Source organism: Nilaparvata lugens, chromosome 10 (genome assembly GCF_014356525.2).
Source record: "Nilaparvata lugens isolate BPH chromosome 10, ASM1435652v1, whole genome shotgun sequence".
NCBI classification, from domain to species: domain Eukaryota; kingdom Metazoa; phylum Arthropoda; class Insecta; order Hemiptera; family Delphacidae; genus Nilaparvata; species Nilaparvata lugens.
The window spans coordinates 4,274,988-4,298,676 of NC_052513.1; the positions used below are offsets into that span (position 1 = coordinate 4,274,988).

General features: G+C 34.7%; 2 protein-coding genes across 4 annotated transcripts in view; both read left to right on the forward strand.

Moving 5' to 3' along the window:
* The window catches only part of LOC120353229, a 163,066-nt gene extending 155,874 nt beyond the window's left edge, over positions 1–7,192 (forward strand). For both annotated transcript variants that reach the window (XM_039436112.1, XM_039436113.1), the window contains 2 exons: positions 742–906; positions 4,350–7,192. In XM_039436112.1, the coding sequence (XP_039292046.1) occupies positions 742–906; positions 4,350–5,528 (1,344 nt within the window). In that variant the 3' untranslated portion in view covers positions 5,529–7,192. The remainder of the gene's footprint in view (positions 1–741; positions 907–4,349) is intronic.
* LOC120353228 lies at positions 6,224–21,054 on the forward strand. 2 transcript variants are annotated; one of them, XM_039436110.1, is made up of 7 exons: positions 6,224–7,705; positions 10,057–11,082; positions 12,154–12,576; positions 13,609–14,806; positions 15,941–16,083; positions 17,280–17,607; positions 19,539–21,054. In XM_039436110.1, the coding sequence occupies exons 1-6, from the start codon at positions 6,259–6,261 to the stop codon at positions 17,588–17,590; spliced, it is 4,548 nt and encodes a 1,515-aa protein (XP_039292044.1). In that variant the 5' UTR covers positions 6,224–6,258; the 3' UTR covers positions 17,591–17,607; positions 19,539–21,054. The 2 variants fall into 2 exon arrangements, with proteins under 2 accessions (XP_039292044.1, XP_039292045.1); XM_039436111.1 differs by having other exon boundaries at positions 17,280–17,478.
* The last annotated feature ends 2,635 nt before the right edge of the window (positions 21,055–23,689 follow it).

The window sequence follows — 23,689 nt, forward strand, 5'->3', positions numbered from 1 at the left end:
GGATTAACAAGGAATATTTGTTCTCAATATATTTATTATTGGATTATACAAGGAATATTATTTGTTCTCAATATAATTGATTCTTGTAATCTGTACCAAGAAAGGAGACACTACGCTACACTTGTGATTCAAGCTTCAAGTTGTAACAATTTCCTTGCAGCTGAACTGTCCTGTCTGGATTGCTACTAAAACTACCATGTGTTTGTATTGTATAGGCTATACAGTTATTTTATGTAGCCTCCACCAACAAAGCTGGTATTATTCTATTAATGATGTTTATTTCATGTCTCCTATCATTTCAAGAGTTGTGAATTTGATTCCCTTTATCCCAATTCTCATGATATTACAAAATCGTTCATTGTTTGAAAGTAGGGTAATTGATCTCAATATCTTGGTAACAATAATTTAATCACTCGAATTAATTCAGTTGAACTTATATAGCTCAGTTATCAATTTATACTATAGTACCGTATTTATAGTAGGCCTATATCTATGACGTTCTAGAACAACAAAGACTTTTGTAAAAACCTTCATCAGAAAATTACACGTATATTTTTCGCAATTGCATGATTTCAAATTTTTACAATCAATTACCGTAATTAAAAACTAAGTAATTTATAAAATAATATACAATTGAGTTAATGTTTCACTGTTTTACTTGATTAATGTTTTTTCACATTGATCTTGTAATTAATTGATGTTGAAATCACAGTAATGAGTTTACAATATTGTTTTTTCTAGCTGGACAGTGGCATGTCATTTGGTTGGTCACATTCTATGAACAATAGCAGTAGCCAGTCAAAGTCAATCGACAAACGAACGAGCGATGAATCGAGCAATCAAACTAACAGATCTGATGACAAATCCACCAGTCGATTGCCCGACATGCATTTCGACAATCTACAGGTGAGGATTAGTACAATAATTACTATAATAAATGGAAATAGAGAAGATGATTTTGTATTGTATGGTATACATAATACTGATGAATATTGGTATAGTGATATTTTAACTGATTTTTACTTTCCTTGCCGTACTACCATAGGTAAGGAAAGTATTGCTTTTTGCTAATTGACCGATTGACTTGAAATTTTAAACTTAAGGTCCTTATACCATGAGGACCCGACAATAAGAAATTCAATAAAATTCAATTCAAGATGGCGGAAAAAATGGCGGATAATTACTAAAAAACCATGTTTTTCACGATTTTCTCAAAAACGGCTCTAACAATTCTCTTCAAATTTATACCATGGATAGCTATTCATAAGCCCTATCAACTGACATGAGTCTCATTTCTGGGGAAATTGCAGGAGCTGCGTAATATTCTCGAGAAAAATGGCGTATAATTACTAAAAAACCATGTTTTTCACGGTTTTCTCGAAAACGGCTCTAACGATTTTCTCCAAATTTATACCATGGATAGCTATTTATAAGCCCTATCAACTGACATGAGTCTCATTTCTGGAAAAATTGCAGGAGCTGAGTAATATTCTCGAGAAAAATGGCGGATAATTACTAAAAAACCATGTTTTTCACGGTTTTCTCGAAAACGGCTCTAACGATTTTCTTCAAATTTATACCATGGATAGCTATTTATAAGCCCTATCAACTGACATGAGTCTCATTTCTAGGAAAATTGCAGGAGCTGCGTAATATTCTCGAGAAAAATGGCGGATAATTACTGAAAAACCATGTTTTTCACGATTTTCTCAAAAATTACTCGACTGATTTATTTCAAATTCATACTCTGTATAGTTATTTATCAGCTCCATCAACTGGCATGAGTCTCCTTCTTGGGAAACTAATGGGGGGTTCACCCCATCCTTGAGAAATTGACTTTGTAACCTCCTTCTCGTGCATGAGGTAGGTAGGTAGAGCAGTCTATAAAAATAACACATAGTCGAGATATTTCATCTGTAGAACAGCTGTTTTGACGACTTTTAAAAAATCATGGGATTTCACAATTTACACAAAGGAAAAAGTACTCCGAAAACAATTATATACACACATATACAACAGTAGTCTGATCGTAGTTTCAAACAATTATGTTGCCGCCAATCGTCATTATGTTATTTCTCTAAATTATTGTCGTTTAAGAATGAGGCTCACAGTTCAATGAGCAAGGAAAGTTGTGTGAGTGTACCACACCAGATTTTTACTTTCCTTACCCTACTACCATAGGTAAGGAAAGTATTGCTTTCCAAAAAAATTAAGGTACCCTAATTTCAAGTTTTCTATACGTTTCAAGGTCCCCTGAGTCCAAAAACATGATTTTTGGGTGTTGGTCTGTGTGTGTGTGTGTGTGTGTGTGTGTGTGTGTGTGTGTGTGTGTGTGTGGTGTGTGTGTGAATGTGTGTGTGTGTATGTGTGTGTATGTGTATGTGTGTATGTCTGTGAACACGATAACTCCATTCCTAATCAACCGATTGACTTGAAATTCTAAAATTAAGGTCCTTATACCATGAAGATCTGACAATAAGAAATTCAATAAAATTGAATTCAAAATGGCGGAAAAAATGGCGGATAATTACTAAAAAACCATGTTTTTCACGGTTTTCTCGAAAACGGCTCTAACGATTTTCTTCAAATTTATACCATGGATAGTTATTTATAAGCCCTATCAACTGACATGAGTCTTATTTCTGGGAAAATTGCAGGAGCTCCGTAATATTCTTTTGAAAAATGGCGGATAATCACAAAAAAACCATGTTTTTCACGGTTTTCTCGAAAACGACTCTAACGATTTTCTTCAAATTCATACCATGGATAGCTATTCATAAGTCCTATCGACTGACATGAGTCTCATTTCTGGGGAAAGTGCAGGAGCTCCGTAATATTATTGAGAAAAATGGTGGATGATTACTAAAAAACCATGTTTTTCACGATTTTCTCAAAAATGACTTGACCGATTTTTTCAAATTCATACCATGTACCAGTTATTTATCAGCTCTATCAACTGGAATGAGTCTCCTTTATGGAAAAGTAATGGAGGGTCCACCCCATCCTTGAGAAATGGACTTTGTAACCTCCTTCTCGTGCATGAGGTAGGTAGGTAGAGCAGTTCATAAAAAGAACACATAGTCGAGATATTTTATCTGTAGAACAGCTGTTTTGACGACTTTCAGAAAATATCATCGAATTTCACGATTTACACAAAGGAAAAGTACTTTGAAAACAATTATTATATATACACATATACAGTAGTCTGATTGTAGTTTCAAATATGTTGCTGCCAATCGTCATTATAATTATTATTCCCCTAAATTATTCTCCTTCAAGAATGGGGCTTACAGTTCAATGAGCAAGGAAAGTTGTGTGAGTGTGCCACACCAGATTTTTTATTATATAATATAAAGAAAAAACTGTTCATTGAAAATTGATAGCTCATACAATTTGTGCAAGATTGCAATTGTGGTATGAATAAATTCTACATTATACCAGAGAAAACTTCTATAAAAACTTCAGAAAACTTCTGTGATTATACGTTTTGAACTTATCGTTCAATAATTTTATGGAGTTTTGAGTGATACCGTCATAGTAAACTCTTCTCCCTTACATAAAACTCCAAACATGCCGTGAAGTTATCTTGTCCATCTGTTGGTTGGATGACTTATACTATCTGATGGATAAAACCACTTCACTTATGTGGGCTACTTTATTCAAATTAATAAAAACAGTATAAAAACTTGTAGTATCCTTTTATTAAAACATTTTAACGAATAGTTTCAATCTACTTTGGCCATTTTCAAGTTGAAATGTAAACATGTAGCTAGTCGATAAAATGTTTCAACGTTTTTAAAATGTTTTAATAAAAGGGTACGATGAGTTCTATATTGTTTTTATTTATGTGATGGAGGTATCGAATTCCTATACCATGTTCCAATAAAAATATTCCTAGATCTAGGCACTGGAAGTATTGAAATGGGAGGCATTTATGTCATCTTGGGGGCTTCAAGTACCTATTTTAGACTGTCATGGACTTTAGACTTTAAATCTTCGTTCATAACATCAGAATTTCAAAATTTTCAAATCGAGATACAAATGTCATTCAGTGTAGCCTACTCAATTTTACTTCTGTTCCTTTCTGAATACCTACCTGTGTTTGCTTTTGTAGTTGGCAATCCATCTCCTGTTATATTCTTAGAGCTAGGCACTGAAAGTATTAAAATGGGAGGCATCTAAGTCCTCTTAGGGGTTCAAGTACCTAATTTTGACAGTCATGGGTGGTTTTTCAATCTTCATTTAAGACACCAAAATTACAAAAATTTCAACATAATTTGAGACACTACTGTCGAACTGTCTACTTGATTTGACTCAACCTTTCTAAATACCTGTGTTTGTTTTTGCAGTTGGCAATCCATCCCCTGGACCTGAGTCCGCAAAAGACAAAAGCCAGCGTCGGTCGCAGTGGATCGATCAGTGGTCGAAGACCCCCGACACGTCCGAGAAGCATAGCCGGCACAGGACAAGGAAGCGATGTCAACACTAAATCAACAACAATCAAAGACCAACAGCAACAGAGATGGCAAAGCTCCTCCGCTTCCTCACTCATCTCTAAGACATCATCAGAAACAAAATCAGTTTTCAGTAACAGAAGAGACGATATTTTGAATCCAGTTTCACTGTTCTCCATCACTGGAAACCGTGGAGATGTCGATCTGTTCCCCGTGAGACTGGAAGATGAGGGAAGCAAGAAGAAACTGTTCAGAATGAAGAGTTGCTCGAGTGAGGATCTGCGGTTATCGCCTGATTCAAATCACGAAGATGCAGACGACAAAGGAGGGGCAGATGAGTGGAGGAGGGATTCATTGGAGAGAAGATCTCTACAACTTCCTCCTGTTCAACCGAGGAACCTGGACAAAAAACAGACGAACGTGATGAGGAGTCGGGTTGTTGAGTCGCATAACACAACTAGACACTCGTTTATTTCGTCTCAACCAAAAGACGTTGAGAAACAGACTGTGATCGATCGATTGAAAGGAACTGGATGGAAAAGTATTGAGGATGTACTGAAGAAAAATTTTGATAACCAGTTGTCAAACAGTCGGAACGGTTTGGATAGTTTGGTAGATGGTATGGTGTCACCTAGTGAGGAACGTTCGGAAAATAGGAGTGCAACAAAAAAGAAAAACACATTCATCACTGTAGAATCTTTGAATGCAGTGAGAGGTAGACTGCGTCGAACTGATTCATTTTCTGAACTCCTCCCTGGTGTGGAGAGAAGTAATGAGAATATCGCTCCCATTGAGCAGGAAGATGACGGCATATTAACAGAATCCAGTACTACAGTGAATGATTTGGGAAAATCAGACCCCAAATCTGTGAAGTCGTTTGTTTATGGTATTGAGACTGTGTTACAAGGCGATAGAAGAACTGGCAGCTTGGAAACGAGAGGAAACAGTAAAATTGAAGGAGGTAACGGACTGACTTCAAAAACTGAAGAATGGTACAACCGGAGGAAATCGTACGGATTTGAGCCTGTCCGACAACAACAGCAGTCTATTGCTAATCGTTACTCTTCCATTTGAATACGAAAATAAATCTAGCCGAGTCTACAGATAGTGGGATTTGTAGATCGTCCGAAACAGTAGCTAACACTGCCACTCCATGGTACACTCCAACGGTTTCTAATAAGTATACCACAGCAGATAACAATGAAAGTCGCAGAACAAGCCATACTATAACTATTAAAAACTCGTTCAATTATGATAATCTACTGAGTGATTCTAAATCTTCAAGTAGGATTGAACTGCTTTCAAAAGGAATCGGGTCGAAAGGTAAGAGGACTGTGGTCACTGTTGGAAATGAGGACCAGGATAACTGGAGAAGTCCATCTGAGAAAATTGAAGTTGATAAAAAGATTGAAAAAGAAGCGGATAAGTTTGAGACATCAAATGGGTCTTCAATGTTGAGTTCTGCTAATGTGAACCTCACTACTCTTCAAGAACCTGTCTTGAAAGATGAGGAGAAAGAAATTGTTCCCAGAGGTAAAGTAGCTGACGCTCTGCGTAGTCTACGTGAGAAGTCTTCATTGAACAACTCTTTCGCCGCCAAAAGACTGTCGGAACCAATCACCATCTCGATTCCTTCACCAGTTGAAGACTCGGAAAACGCAGAAGTCAATGATTTCCTCCTTAACAGACTAAGGATCCCCTAGAAACCGACCGTTACAAATTCAAGAAATTCCTAGACAGTGAAACCAAGAACGTTCAGACATCGTACTCGAAACTGATCTTTGGTGAAGGTAAAATAAAAACTATGTCAAAATCTTTTGACGGGCAAGCTGATAATGATACACCATCGAACAGATTTAATTTGCGACCAGTTTCAAAAATTAATCAACCCGAATTCAAACGACACTCTATAGCTGTGGATGAAACGAAGTATATAACTAACAAGAATAAAGATAGTTATGAGTTGTCGTCTTCAGCTATAAACGAAAATTCTAACTTCAGATTGAGCAGCAACAGTTCAACATTCGTTTCTCCGTATGCATCCAAGTTGAAACCCTCTGATAACGGTCTCAATAAGGGAGACTCATCTGGTGACAACGACTCAAACGATAAAAAACAGAAAAAAGTTGAGTTTTGTAAAACGGAGGTACATTTCGCAGCTGAGCCGGGGAGGTTCAATATAGTTGAAACCGATGGAAAACCTCCAAGCAACATGAATTTCCGTAGGAGACGAAAAACCATTTCAGAATCCACTCCTAGAAACACCTCCAACCTGCCAGAGATTCGTTTCGGTGACTTGCAGTATGAGAAGGCCCTTCTCACCAACAAACCTGACAACATGAATGAAGAATTTATCATCAAAACAGTACAGAAAGAGGATAATTTGGCCTCTACTACTGTTCCAAAAGACGAAGTTATCACAATTCTACCAGAAACTATTCACTCGGTATCATCGAAGATTGATGGAAACGGCGAAAAATTCCACAGTAGTAGTTTATTGGATGCTGAATGTGAACCAATTTATGACGAGAAAACATTGGATATGAACGTGGATAATTATGTGAAGCCGAGAAGTATATTGAAAAGTAATGCCACTTTGAATGAAAACAAAGATGGTCAATATTATGTTGCTGTAGTTAGTGATGATAAACACACTTCTAATCATGGAATTGTCAGATTGAACGCTGATGGTGATGACATTCTTAATAAAACAAGTACATTTTTGGATCAGAAAGGTTTTGTTAAAAGTAATGATATTCAAGTTTCCAGGGCCCACAAATCTTCATCGAAAACAACAATCACTTCGGATTTGAAATCTCGGTCGGACTGTGAGGATCAGGTAGAGACAGAATTACAGAAACTGCTGAAATCCCTACGTCCAACTCCGAGACGTAGTCTTTTCTCAACCGATGACGAACTCAGTGACAGTTGCTCGAATTATCCACAAACCCCAAGATACAGGAACTCTATGAGTGATCAGAACTCTTCAATGGCAGCTGATAACGGTCTCGCTGTACACATTTCTTCCAAACCCACTTGGAGTAGCAGATCACCGAGTACTGCAGAAAACAGTCATAAGATTGAAGAGTACAAGTCGAAAGGGTTCTCTACCAGAGTGAATTTCGGATCTGAGGAGACAATGGTTGTCAATTCTGAATCAGTCAAGAAGGGGTTGCCGAAGGAACAGATGTCTTCTCCATACTCTACTGAAGTGAGCAGCAGAATATTCTCTCAGCCTTCAATTTCATCTGGTAAATACAGCTAGTTTTGTCTTTCTTCTTCATAAAGATTCATTTTAAAATTATATAATACTAATATAATGTCTGAGTTCAATTAGCATATCGTTTGAACTAATACAGCCTGTTTTTCTAAATTACCTTGAAATACAATTTAGTTGTGATTGCTATAACTCCTAAATTGGGTGTGAAAATAATCAACTCAGTTCTTTTTCAAAATCAATAGCAAGTTTTAACAAAGTATTCGTAAACTTCACTTGAGTAAATTTTATACTACTAATTGTATAAACTTCAGTCATTAGTATTTTCCATAAATTATCACTAATTATAATTGACCACTTAATCTATGATAATAATTATCTAGAATCAGTTTAATACCGACAAAGAATTGTTTACCAATCAAATAATCTAACCCATTATAGGCTACATGTCATTTTTTCATCGCATGCTTCTATGACTAATCTTGTACAATAAATTGTAGTATTATTCTATAATAAATTAATATAAAATACCAATAGATCCTAATAGTTGAAATTATAGTATTTATGTGATATTATTATTGTGGAATGTATGTTTATTTTCAAAAAAAAATTTACGATAAATTTGGTTGCGGTGATTCTTCAAATCTTAATTCAATTTTTATCACAATCTAACATGGATTTTTCCTCGCAAACTGTTTGTTCATTGGATAGGAATCTCAGAATATTACTATTATGATGTATTTTATCAAGTTAATTTGTACGTTAAGTCGGAATATGAGGTGTACTTTCATTTATCTCCTGTATAGTTGAAATGAGAATGTAATCTTTCGTATTTAGTAGAGCTATCTTCAATTGATTATGTATTCTATTGTATTCAATCGATTATGTATCTCTTGATCTACCTGTCTGATGCATGGTTCTCTGGTTCAAAACACTTGCATGAACGTTTTTCTTCTTTCTTTTGAAATGCGAGTGTCCGATGCATGGAATTATAAGCAACCTGGTTCATCTCTGATTGAAGCATGAAAAGATGTACAAAGGACATTCTTATATTGTGATGAAAGTCTGTATAATAGGACAAATACAGAGAAGGTGCTTCAGTTGATCAGTAGATATCTGATATTGATGAGTTGCAAATGGAAGACAATATTTTCAATCACAGAATAAAGAAATTAAAAAAATCAATGTCAAATTAATGACAGAAACTCTGATTTGTATTAGTATAAAATATTATTATTGGTTGAATGTTATCCCAAATGTTTCTTAGTATCTTCAGTACATTGAAATATTTCACAGAATAAAGAAATTGAAAAAACATTAATGTCAGAAACTCTGATTCTTATCCATATTAAATGTTATTATTGGTTTAATGTTATCCTAAATGTTTCTTAGTATCTTCGGGACATTGAAATATTTCAAAGGAATAGCTCAAAATCCGTGTGTTTTCTGCCTAGTATCTCTCTAAAAGTGAAGAGCATTGGAATTGATCATTGTAACAGTAAGCATTGGAACTCAGTGAAATATTAGCTTGATAACATTTAATCTGAAATAATTAGGATCATTACATCGATTTACCATTAGGACCATTGACATCAATTACCTGATATTAAATCGGAAGCACTTGCATTGGAACTCAGTAGAATATCAGCTTAATAACATTTAATGTAAAATAATTAGGAGCGTCACATCGATTTATCATTAGGAGCATTCACATCAATTACCTGATATTACATCGGGAGCACTTTTCACACTGAAATATGCAGGAGCGTCTTCAATTGAAAATGTCATACAATTTGAATGAAGAACAATAGTCCATATGAAATTTCTTCAATCAAGAAATGATTGAACCAAATCCATATTTTCTACTCTATTGTTTTTCTTTGAAATCGAGAAATGGATGGAATTGGGAACCAAAGAACGTGGAGGCCCCAATATACTTTATCTTTGCCATTATAATCTCACTTCTACTATAATCTTATCATGGAATTTATTCAACAATTTTTTCATCCGAAATACCTCCGCCTGAAAATATATAACAAGATTTATAACATGTAGAGGTATATAAAACAAGATACAACAATCTTATATACAACAAGATTTATTCATGAAGATTTATAACTTATAAACATGAATATAAACATAAATTATAACATGTAGAGGTATATATAACAAGATACAACAATCTTATATATAACAAGATTTATTTATGAAGATTTATAAGTTATAAACATGAATATAAACATAAATTATAACATGTAGAGGTTCATTCATTCATTAAAAGATATCTACTTTTTTCAACTGAAACACCTTCTCCGCCCCGTTCACCTGTTCTGTATAACAATTGAAGTCACCACAATTCACTAAACTACTTCAACTATATTGCAGATAATAACGTGGGTGTCCAACAAGATGGCAATGCTGTTAGCACCACAACACATATTAGATTTAATGCTGCACCAGACTTAAACCATAGGCTCACTACTAACAAACATAACAACGAGGTCACCGTCACTTCAACGAGCCACTCGCCGTTGCTTGTCACCTCGTCGAGTGACAACGAGAACATGTCATCTGCCTCGTTGGTCCTCAAAATGCTTCTCAACCGAGCTGCTCAGTCGAGAACGAGACAAATCAGCACTCAAAAAAGTGATAAACAAGGAATTGAAACAGAGGTGACGCAGAGAAACAGAAGTGCTCAAAGTTACATTGAAGATAGTGTCACTTTCAAGAAGCCTAGTACACCACAGTTCTATACCGCTCATACATCAGTGTCATCAATCAATCCTGGTATCAAGGATGATAGTTACAATGAAAAGGATAAATCGTCACCTAGTACAGATCAGAGGATGATGAAGATGATCAGTTCACAGCATAACCAGCATTTGGATCTCATCAAGGAGATGGACAAATATAATGGGACCATTCCAGAAGTGAGAAGAGAAGAGATAGGGAATAGAAATTTGGATATGGATGAGAGAGAGGAAAGATTGTCGAGGGTCTCGAATGACAGTATTCTGGAGGCTTTGGAAAACCTGAGCAAACAGATTGAGAACGATATTATCGAGATCCCAAAAATAAAAGATGTGAAAAAGGAAGTTAAACTAAAAAATTCCTCTGTTTTTAAAGTGATAGAAGATTCTGGAGAGACCAGGATGAAGCGGTTCCTGAGGAGGAGGACGGATAGCAACTTGAGTCAGAGTCAGTTAAGTGATGACACACTGCAGGCGGACGAGGAAGTGAAGTCGTACATGAGTGCAGTCAATGATGTGAGGAAGATAAGTGATTCGAGTGATAGTGATGACGCAGCCAGTAAAACGAAAAACTGTGATAGACTAACAAACTTTAATCGTAGAAACCGTCGAGTAGTCAAAAATAGAACCAAAGAACCATGCACCAGTCAGATCGCTCAAGGTATTTAATACATGTTCTCATTATAAGCTAGTTTTTATACAGTACAGTCTAATGAATGTTTCTTAATGTTTTTTGTTTTCAATGAAAACCAGTTTTTGTACAGTCTAATGGAATTAATCTTGATAAAAGTTCCAATAATTATTGTTTTTATTGACGTTTTCATTTTTCTAATACTATTTTAAGGAAACTTTCATTTTTATAATTGATGAACGTTTGCAATAACAGGAATCATCTCTCCATTATATTTTTAAAATAGGAAAACGCTTATTTTAAGATTTTTATAAGACATTAATCGATTCATGCTAACTTTCACGGTGGAGGTATTCGTAAAAGTATGCATTCCATGTAGGATAATAGTCATTTATCATCAGTGCAAATCATACACAATGCAATGGTATATACTGCAAAGTGAAATAGTGAATAATGTACCAGAATAATTAATACCCCAATTTTATTGCTTTTCGGTTCAAAATCGAGTACAATACTAATTCTTAAATGAAATGTTTTCTGTTTTATTTAGTAGTAATATGAGATATTCAGGATAATGTAATGTAGTGAAGAAATCATTTTTGATTGCGAAATATTGTTGAATTGTGCTCTACTGGAGCAGTTTTCGCTTTTTTCTTCCAGAGAGATCCTCATTTGTATTATTTTATGGATTGTCAACTAATATTGACTCCCTTATTGTTGTACTAGGAAAAAGCGATTTCTCTTATTCATGTTCTCTATCATAGTTACCGTATTCATTTTATTAATTAATTTGTATCTTGAGTAGATAAAGCGAAAATAATTTTTGTTACTTCAAAACATTTCGAAATTCCAAATTATCTTGTCAAATTGATTGTTATCATTAGGATGTTTTGAATTATCAAAGAAAAGCTTTTTATCTATCGCATACGCCTTCCCAATCAATTTGGGATACTCTATTATGTATAAGAGTAAATCGTCATCACTATTACGCTTGATATTCATGTACAAGATTCAGCTTTTTTCTTCCATAGAAATCGTCATTCACTTCCTCGTTCAACTTTTATGAATTGTCAACTAATATTGACTCCCTTATTTTTGCAGGTATAATTTCTCAACCGAAAAATAAACTACCAGATGACATTCCGAAAGGACAAAGTACTGCAAAGTTTTACAGCGACTCCACCAACGAGAAATCGCACAGTGACAGCACTAAATCGGTGGAAACACTTGTCAGCACCAGATCTGGTCATCCACGAATCACCTCGATCTCACTCAGATACAACGACAACCACGAGACGAACGGAGCAGTCTTCGAGACACCTTCATCAGCCAATAAGAAGTACTCGAGAAGCTCCATCTGCATCGAGCCGTGTGACTCGGGCTCATCCACTACGGACATCTCGTCCTCGTGGAAGTGGAGCAAAGGAAGCAAGCAGAGTGTGAGAGCTTCTGCGCAGAATGTGTCACTCAGTAACATCTACTCAAATGCTACCAGGACTATTGAACCTGTTTCGTCCAGGGAAGGTAAGATATTGTTTCAACTGATAACTACTTAGGCCGAGTTTCTAGGACACTTATCAAATCTAAAGGACCATAAAATCCATATAGTTTTGATGGTCCATTATATTGAATTAGTGTTCTATAGAAACCTATAGATTTGATGGTCCATTAGATTTAGTTGGTGTCCTATAAAAACCTATAGATTTGATGGTTCATTAGATTCAATTCTGCCCCAGAAACCTATGAATTTGATGGTCCGTCATATTTATGTGAACTATTTGATATGCTATTTCCAAGCTAATCCCTGTAATTCTTCACAAAATATCATATTTTTTTGCTTAATTGAACCTGATTTCTCTTGAGAAGAAGATGGTACAATATCTTCTTTTAATGTTTTTGAATGAAATCAACACTTTTGGTGATGATTAATTTTCCTCATGAGAATATTTTAAGGAGTTTGAAAAGTTTTGAAGAATTAAACGCGCATAATAGTCCTGTATTTGCTCTTCTTTCTAGAGTAAAGAAGATGTTAAACAATATGTATATTGGGAATCCCAGTTGAAAGATATAATTTCCCATACATTGATATCATTTTGATGCAATTTATTCGTTTGTATTCCATTTGATGCAGATCATAACATCAAAAATGAACAATAATTTGATGTTGAGAAGTATGTGAAATCCAAGGCTCCCACAAAAAATGTGTGTAGTAATTACTTATGTGTTTCTTTTATTTCAAATACTATTGCAAAAATTTAGGCTATGATCATTTTTCTCACTAATTGGAATTGTGTGCCTCTTATCTTGTGTGATTCTCATTCAGTCTTCCTCAACTAAGCATGTGTATGATTTATGTTTTGTTCTTAATCAGATCCAGATTTGTTCAAATATTCTGTACGATATTAGGTACGGTAGGCCTACCTATGTATTCATTTATAATAATTATTAGTGCATCAGAGAAGTAAAATATACTCGAGTAAAGAAATACCTAGTGAAGAATATAACATTCAAAATACTCAACATGAATAATATTCTATGATTTTTCAATTTTTTCAGATATCACAGCTCTTCCAGACGACGACTCAGCTGCAGCGTTGGGTTACTCGAAAACCAAGCCAACACGAATTGTCACCGAAGACTATCAACGAAAACAAGTGATCAAATCAGCCAGCGACCAATGTGTGCTTCTCTCAGGCGGAAAACCACAGTTCGGTAAAGTGACAGCAGTTGTGCCTCCCACAGTCGCCTACTCCAGCTCTGTGGTGTTGAACTACCAACCATCACCGACTCAAGTCACCGATAACATCACCACACAACATCGCTCCTATCAAGCTTCAACAAGTACCAATGCTAGACGAGGTAGTAAATCGGAAGGGGTTGAGAAGAGCAAGGTGGTTTCCGAACAGAGAAACGTGGGGAACTATCGGAAAAATGTGAGTGTTTCTACTAGTGGTAGAAGGGATAGTTGGTTGAATGTACCGAAAGATGTTTCCACTAGTCAAGTGGAACAGACAAGGCAGAGTAGGGAAGTCAAGGTTGAAAAACAGAGGAAAAAATCTAGTACAGCTGTTGTTGATGTTAGAAAGAAAAAGAAAACTGATGGAGGGTTGGTGGAGGATTGTTCCGATGATTTGATGAGGAGAGGTAGAGAGTCACCAATCTATGCAAACAGCAATGTGTTTGCCCATGATTACACAGCGCCAACTAGTTCAGACAGGGCAGAAACTGAGTCGTTCATTCTAGAGGAACTGACAAAGGCTGCAGATGAGATTCTGAGGGCGGTAAATGGTTACACAGATGACGATTCCTCGTTCAGAGGGAGCAGTGATGATGAACCCGGCAAGCGTTACGGGAGAGAGCGGAAATTCAGCTCCTCCAAACCTTTGGGAACGATCTCGGAAACACCCACGAGGGTCAAGTCTCAGGTAGTGGAGACTAAAGTCCGGTCAACAGCTGTGAAGAGTCGCCTCTGCAAGACTTCGTCGAATTCGTCTGTGGAGGGGGGCGGTTCGTCAGCTGATTCAAAGCCGCTGATGGAGAAGCCGAGTAAGCGGAGGAATGTGAGACTGTTGCAGCGTGCTAGTAGCAGGGAAATGCTGATGAAAAGTCGTGGAGCAGCGAGTTCTTCGGAGGACGTGCAGTCTGGAAGCGAACAGGCGGCTCCGCCCCCGCGGGTCAGCCGGATGAAGACCAGTCGACACACCTCGCAGCATCAGAAGAGCACTATTGCCAGCCAGTCGAGAACTAAGGAAAGGTGAGCAACGTTTCAAAGATACTGAAAAATGCGTTGTTCTTTTTCTGGATAAGGGTATGATGCGTGTATGTGCAAGTGCATGCCAGATCATTCATGAGCCAAGAAACAAAATCTAGAAAGAGCCATTGGAACACGTTGTCACTTGTCTGTAGCTGCTCATACTGAAAGCAATAACCAGCAAGTGCACGCGTTCAGTGTGAATGTTCCTATTTCTCTTTCCGGCGCACTTCCACATGCACGCATCCAATGGGATCATAACTGTACTCACAGAAATGAATCCTATTTTAAATCCAGTTCATTGGCAGAGATTCAATTAAACAGTTCCCAGCATTTATTCGTTCCATCAATCCTTATCTCGTAATTACAATGGAATTATCCGAATTCTTAGATTGGCTTTGTGGTAGCGCTGATAAGTTCTCGATAAAATAAGCTATGCACCTGATACTCTTGTTTGAAGGGCGACTTCTGCAAATATCATTTGGCTTTATCCAACAATTCATCCTATAAATGTTTTATAGCAATGGCATCAGGCCGTCTGTCAGGATACTTTTGATCTTTAACCATGATTTTTCAATATTGATTTTTTTATGAGTTTAAAAATCTTAAAAATCGCTTCCTGGTAATTCGGAACCCACTCATCTCTCATCATTATCCGTCTCTTTAATCAAACACATGCCTGGAGCTCATCTTTAAGCATCACTCAAGAAAAATGGATATGAACATAATGTTATACAATGAACTTATACCAACTGGTGGGCAACAAAAAAAACAGTACTTAATGAATCATTATTTCACTCAGCTTCTTCCACTTAAGCACGCTACAGCCAATAACAAAAAATAGAATCACACAACAAAGCTTTTATTACATGAGAATAAAGTTATCACACGCACCAACTTTTGAAAAAAAATGTGACTGTGTTTCAAAGTATCACTTAATTTTTCTCAATATACGAAAAATCGTATTCTCCATTTCAACTATAACGATGTATAATTATAAATTTTTGAAGTCCAATTGAATCTTTCTCTCTCATTCTCAATCTCCTATCATAATCTTGTGGAAATTCCTGGTTCAGTTTGTGAATGTCCTTCAGACTTATTAATTTTGAATTTTCGAAATATTTCATTGATTTTCAGAGTTCAGAAGACAGTGAGTAGTGGAGATGTGAGTGGTGTGAAGGCACAGTCAACAGTTGCCTCAGCCGCTTCAAGCCGCGCCAGACATGATGCCAGAAAGAGGACCACCACCAAAAGCACAACCAGTAGTGCCAGTGCCACAGGTAATTCATTAGCTCGGCATTGTGCATCAATAAACTGTGCATTAGAAATTAGATATTGTTATCTAAAATCATGCATTGAAAATTAATTTTTTCTACTCAAATTCACATTGAATGTACCAGAACAGACTTTCATCAAACAATATTGTATGTTCAACTATTCTCATCATTAAATCTTATCTTAACTATATATTATTATTATCTTATCCCATTCATATCATTTTTCTGATATTTCTCTACTGAGTAAGAAGCACAAAGTTATAATAGAATACTGTACAAGTATGTCAATTTTTAAATATTGCTTCAGTTTTAATGTAAATCAAATTACATCAAAATTTATTGTCATACCATCATACAATATAATATAGAAAATTCCTAACAGTTACGGTAACAATGATTGAAAGAAAACAAAATTTTAAAAACACTTCTACAAAGAATACATTTTTTTATAATGCAAAATTATGGGTCCTGCAAGAAGAGTGAGTTGTGCTCATAAATTCTTTTATTCGAATAAATAGATCAATAGAATTCACTTGAATACATTTTGACCAGGAAGAATGAATAGTAATTGGAAAAAAACACGAAGAAAATTATGTCAATCCCATTAATTTATTTATTTCTATGGCTTTTATTGGCAGAGAGATTCTTTCGGATGTTCTGCACCTAAATTTTTACCTTAATAAGAACCATTCCTCACGCAGACCTAGCCTAGTGAGGAATGAACTTTGCTATCTTTATTTTGTTGATGTCTGTAAAAGTTTAGTTTAGTTTAAATTGTACAATGGAGTGAATAAAGTGATATGATATGATTTTTGATTAAACTAAGTCACTTCCTATAGGCTTCATATACACTAACTTGTGTTCATAGGTTAAATTGTGTTGGATTTTTATCACTATACAAATTTTCACTTCTCCACTTTCAACTCCTGTTTAGGATCTTCCATTCTAAATTAAATAAAAAAAAACTGAGAAATTTTTAATAAATCTGTGTTTTTTTGAGAATTTCTCAGTCTTTTTCATGAATAATTACCACAATATCAACTTCTCAACTACACAAAAAATCTTTCATTCTATTTTAATGACAATTTGAAGTTAGTCCACCACGATCTATCACGTCTCTTATTTTCTAAGTTTAGTCCACCACGATATTTAATGCCTTTTATCTATTTATTTCTGAAATTTTATTTTTGTTTTTGTAGCGAGCGCTAGACGTCTAGCAGTGGGCGGTAGACAAAGCCCCGAGGGCGCCGAACAAGCGGTCAAGAAGGAAGCGGCCGGCGGCGAGTCGCGGTTGTCGCAACCGCGCGACGAACCGCAACCGCGTGCGCGACCAGTGACCGCAAACCGCGCGGCGGCGGCGGCACGCACCGCAAACCGCAGCAGCACCGCCGCAGCTGTGTATGTACCACGCACCACCAGTAGACCGCACTACCGCAACCATGCTAGGCGAAAACGCAGACGCGGCACTGCGGCCAGGTCGCAACATTGGCCGCAGTGTCCGTGCGTCTGACTGTGACCGACCGCGCGGTATTGATATCCAATGCAGTTATCTCCTCTTTCATTCACCTCATTTCATCTCATTCAGAAATTGGATTTTCACACCTTTCACTTGGGAGTTCACTATCACGTTTGTTTAGAAATCGATTCATCATTAACAAAACAAGATTGCCAGATTCTTGGAAAAATATTGAATCTCATTAAGAAATTTCTTTTTTACACCTTTCACTTGGAGTTCACTATCCCGTTTGTTTGGGAATCGATTCATTCAACAACATTAACAAAACTGGATTTCCTCTCAGATTCTATAAAAAAATATTTAATTTAATTCAGAAGTTTGATCTCTCACCTTTCACTTGGGAATTCACTTTCCCGTTTGTTTGAAAATCGATTGATTGGTCAATATTAACAAAACTAGATTGCCTCTCAGATTCTAGGCGAAAATATTGAATCTAATCTAGAAATTTGATTTCTTATCTTTCATTTTGGGAAGTCAGTTTCCTTTATCTCCATTTTTTGTTATCGATTCATACATTAATTTATGAAAAAGATTATATATTGCCTTATATTGATAGATTATAGATATATCTGATAGATTATATATCAGATTCCTGATATACTTGCACTACTCGACTTGATATTGATAAATTACGATTAATTTTCAATTTATTAAAAACACACAAAACAGAATAACAAAGAATTACAAAACAAATAAAATGTTACAAATATAGAAAACCATGGGCTTTGTGGTTCGATTAACATCGAAGCTCTTGAAATCAGGAGAGTTTCGCCTGAAAATGATGAATAATGATTGAAGGGAACTCTCAGGCTCCATCCGTATAAATTGATTATCATTCATCATCATTTTTCATTTAACCGAAAAAATCAGAGCTCAATTCATTCAGGATCCAAGTTTTTCATTTTGACCTATAATTTTGGGGAATGTAATGTCTCTTGTCAATTCTTTCTAATTGTCAACTCATTCCAAAAACTATTTTTAATATAGTTTCCTCATTCAAAATAATGTGTGATTTTGATCAAATATTTCATTTTCCATTTTATCCGACTGAATGTTTCAGGATTGCATGCATTCCATAGCTTGGCTTTTATTGCTTCATCGCACTTATTATTATTTAATTACTTACATGGATATTCCATAAATTACATTTATTCTTTGTTTTGACTATCGAGTAACCTTTTATTTCATTGTTACTATAGTCCAAGAGATATTACTTTTAACATGAAGAGGGCCAGAGGGGAAATCGATTTATCCTTCCATAGCTTGTAGCATGGACAGAGTAGTGGGGAGGAGTAAGCATGCTGAACACAATTGGATGCTGGCACAATAGTTGGGAGAATTTTTTAGATAGTGGGAGTGATAATATAGTGAAGAAAAGAGCTTCGGGCCTCTCTGTATTCGAGGAAGAGTCGTGTAAAAAGAAATATCTCTTGGACTACAAGCATGTAAGGATTGTATTAAAGATCAGCTTGAATACTAAATTATCAATCTGATTTGAAATAATGAACTTGAACTTGATGAATCTTGATTATTTTCCAGATAATGTGATTTCACTTCTCCAGAATTCAAATATACTGTGAAACTAAAACAAATCTAAAGAAAAATAATATTCATTCCAGTGTTTAATATGCCTTACAGTTCAATCAATCTTAGATGAATTTTGTTATTTCCAATACAACCAAATATCTCGCTGGCAATATTGTTGATTATTCATATCAGTGATATGAAATGTGTATTGTGTAATTCATAGTCCTAGAACAAATCCTCAAATTTCCAGAAATGTAATTTATTTATTTGCTGCACATTAAATTCAAGATGAGTCAAGAGAAAGTTGATGCTCTATTTCAAATTGTGTTGAAGAAAATCGATCTGTCTTTAAAAATGTTAGTATCTTAAACGGTAAATTTGAACATGTATTTCATAATTTTATTATATTTTTCAGGAGTAAAAAGAAGCCACTCAGCTCAACTAGCCAACCAGGAGAGCTGATCAAGAAGACATAAAATTGAAAATTTACTCCGAATCATTCCATTATCATCATGACTCTCCAGACTGACTGTGGATCTCAACTTTATGTTCACTGCGCATGACAATAAATTATTTCTAATTACTTTGTAAATAATTAGAATTAGTTATGTGTTGTCCATGGATTTTGTCTCATATATTATGTAACGTAAATATACAGCAATATTATATCGATAGTTCGTTCAGCATAGTAACTTGCAAATCTTGAATTGGAACTCCAGTATTCCCTCGTTTTGACTTTTTGTTTAAAAGTTCTACAATGATAATACATCATGAGATAACGATTGTTGTACTTGAATGAAAATGAAAAGTGTGCAATATCAACTTACTGCTAGAAAAAAATGAAAGTTGACGGTATTGTGAAACAGTTTATTATTACCAATTTTTAAATTTATTTAACCATAGTTTATAATTTATTATAATATTTCGTACTTTACTGTAAAATTACCATGACTTGCACAGATATTGAAAAATAATAACCCATGATTTATTCCACCAACATGATAAAATTTATTGAGCTTACATTCACACAGTAGCCTAATGACTAAGTGCATAGTAGGAATAGTATTGATAAACCTTCCATTGTTCTAAAAAACTGGAAATACACTATTTCCATATTGAGTAAAGAACTGATTGAAATAATAGTATACAAAATAAAGTTCGCTTTTTCATTGGTGCTCAATACGTATATTTAAATTATGTATATTAATTACCGCAAAGTGTGTTTCGAAACTTGAAAGCTTCTCCACAATAACAAGAAATTTTATTACTTTTTGCTCGTAAGGAGTGAATGAAGATATTATTTAAGATTAATCCTTTCAAAATCCTTCTAGAAAAAAAATCCTTCCAAATTCGAAAATGTAGGCTTCAAATGCCAATTATTATTAATAATGTAAATTTTTATATATTTTAGTTTTAAAAATTAATACTTCTTTTGTAAATTGCAAGTAATAAAAGTTCCTATATTAATATTTTTGTAAGAATCGTTTTTTAATTCGTAACATTCACTTCAAATTCCAAGATCACTTAATTCATAGGATCTTCTATTTCTGTCAAATGCAATATTGAAATTAAATTTTTAGAGGTAAGTTTATATACATAATTAAACAGAAATAAATATAATCTTATAATACTACTAACAACTCAATATCATTACAAATTTATTTGGAATTAATATTTGTTAATGAAATAATAGTTTATAATTAAAATCAGAGTACTTTGTCGTAGTCTAATTAATTACTATGATTATCTATTTAACTCTTATTTTATCTCAATATAAAGATTATAATTCACTATTTGCAGCTTATACCAGAACTGTTAATTTGTAAAATTGATTAAGTGATTTTTTATAATACTTATGTAATTCTATAACAATGCCAACTTGTGTACTGATTGCAACTAGATTGTAATAATAAAGCAATATCTGTAATTGACATTTTTATTTTCTTGAGTTCCATTTTCAATATAGGTAGGTAATCGGTTTTCCTCATCCAAATGCAATTTCATTTATCCATCAATAGTTATATCTCGTTTCAATAATCAATAATATAGTTTCTAATAAAAACTCTGTAAAATAGACAGTCGTTTTAAATATTTTTAGAGATTGTTCTTTGAATTAATTTCAGTTTAATTTAACCACAATATTGAAATATCACTTTTTGCTATTAAAAAGAACGACTAGCAGTCAGATTTTTTTACAATAAATGAATTAATCAGTCACTGTGACAACGAGATCTTTCAGAAGGTCCGTCATCTTCCTGGTTGCCACAGTGAGTGGTTAATTCATTTATTGTAAAAAATCTGTCTGCTAGTCGTTCTTTTCAATAGCAAAAAGTGATTCAATAAAAAGCAGTTCGTAATGATGGAAAACAATATTGAAGAATTGAAATAATATCTTGAATTGGGGAGTGTGCACTCAGAAAAGCGTTTTGAGTTCTGCGGTACTTTCTTTCTATGGACGGGTGGAGACGGTCAAAAACAAGTGCTCTTCTTGTTGGATTTCTTGAAATAAATTTGTCTAGAGGAAGGAAGAGCATGTTCGTGTGATTATTTCACTTCATGTTCGTAAAACTGAAAATTCATAAAATGCTATTATTATGTAATTGTATAATTTTTGTGGATGGAACCGTGCCTTTTGAACACGCATCAATTTCGTGGATGCTGTCAAGGAATAAAAAGAGATGGAGATGTAATCTGGTAATAAGATCTATGAGATCTAGATGTAATCTGCTCTCTGACTCGTAATACTAGTCCGTATCCAGCTTTGACTGTCTCAATTATTGCTGCTTGTTACAAATTGTAAAATAGAACCATTTTCATTGATACTGTATCTTGATAATTCATAATACCTTGCCGGTATCTGAGCAAGCCTTCATTATATTTCGGACTATGTGAAACCTTATCTAAATATGGGAGACGAATAGAAATAGGTTACCTCATTTTTTTCCATCCCTATCATTTTGATGTTGTATTTATTGTGCGAATCAATGAAGAATATTATTTCAAATAGAAAGGTTCATGTAATCTTCTTGAACCTTGAAAGCATGAAAAATATATGAATTCATGAAACTTGGAAATATAATAATATAGAATCTTGAAACTTGATTGATATGAATTCATTGAATATAATTAATACTATCCATTTCCACGTAGAGGGTCTCTATTTTTCATGAATTTTACCGTAAAGACTACGTCAATAGGATTTGATTTTCAAGTTGAATTTTTATAGTCTCAACATGGATTTTGAATGTTAGCTGTAGGTATCTGAACCTTCATTATATTTATATTATTTTATATTCTTCCAAATAAAAAGTTTCATTAAAACCCTTTGAACCTGGAAAGCATGAAAAATATATGAATTCATGAAACTTGGAAATATAATAATATAGAAACTTGATTGATATGAATTCATTGAATTAATACTATCCATTTCCAGGTAGATGGGTCTCTATTTTTATGAATTTCACCGTAAAGACTACATCAATCGGATTTGACTTTCAAGTTAAAATTTTATAGCCTCAACCTGGATTTGAATGTTAGCTCTTTATACCGCATGAAATTTTCATATCTTATCACACAGAACAATTAGAATCAATAAATTAATGCAGACCGATTTTCACAAATGCCCATTACATCATATTCAAATTTCAAAATATCAGCATAAATCTATGTAGCTTACATATCTGTAGCCTATGCTGCATCCAGCTATTGTGGGCTGGGCTATTTTTAGTCAATCTAGAATCTATATATTATATAAAAGCGAAATGGCACTCACTCGCAGAACTAAAAATTTACCGGACCAAAAACGTTCAAATTTGGTAGGTATGTTCAATTGGCCCTTTAGAGGCGCACTAAGAACGGATTCGGAAAAATTTCCAAAAATACGCCCAAAATCTGCGTTTTTTTTAGCGTTTTCTCAGCTTTTCGAGAACAAATGAACAGAAAATGTTCAAATTTAGTACAGAAGTTCAGCTTGGGGATAATAATGTTGTGTTAGAAGGAATTTGCAATAACGCCAAAGATACGCCCAAAATTAGCGGTTTTCTCTGTTCTTTTATCAAGTAGGTAACAGAAAATTTTCAAATTTGGTACAGAGGTTTAGCTAGGGTCTAAGAATTTTGTGATGAGGTGTCTTTAATATTCTATCAAAGATACGCCCAAAATCAGCGTTTTTCCAACGATTTTCTGCGTTTTCTCAGTACCTACTTTGACTTTCTGATGGAATGAAGCATGCGCAAATGAAAAATGCAGGCAAGCGAAGCGAGCCCGCTGATCTCACTTTTGGACGATCTAGTCGGGGGTCCAGGGGGCGGAGCCCCCTTTTGCTAGACGGATATGGCTAGCGAAGCGAGCAGGAAGTTTTATTTCCATTTCAGACATTATTGAAATTTTTCATAATATTCATTCATTTTACTTGGAACTTTGAGAGGTGTTTATCATTCGCTACAACGGTACCACAAATATCAAACAATATTAATCGTAAATCATAATATTTGAGTAAAGTATACAGTGTTGCGCAATAATTCAGACTAGTTTTATCTTCTGATATAAAGTTCAATCAACTATATG

Excerpts from the sequence above, each read along its gene's own strand:
- LOC120353228 (XM_039436110.1), top strand. The coding sequence starts at position 6,259 with ATGTCAAAATCTTTTGACGGGCAAGCTGATAATGATACACCATCGAAC. Across the intron at positions 12,577-13,608 it reads ACCTGTTTCGTCCAGGGAAG|ATATCACAGCTCTTCCAGAC; the intron begins GTAAGATATTGT and ends CAATTTTTTCAG. Across the intron at positions 16,084-17,279 it reads CAGTAGTGCCAGTGCCACAG|CGAGCGCTAGACGTCTAGCA; the intron begins GTAATTCATTAG and ends TTGTTTTTGTAG.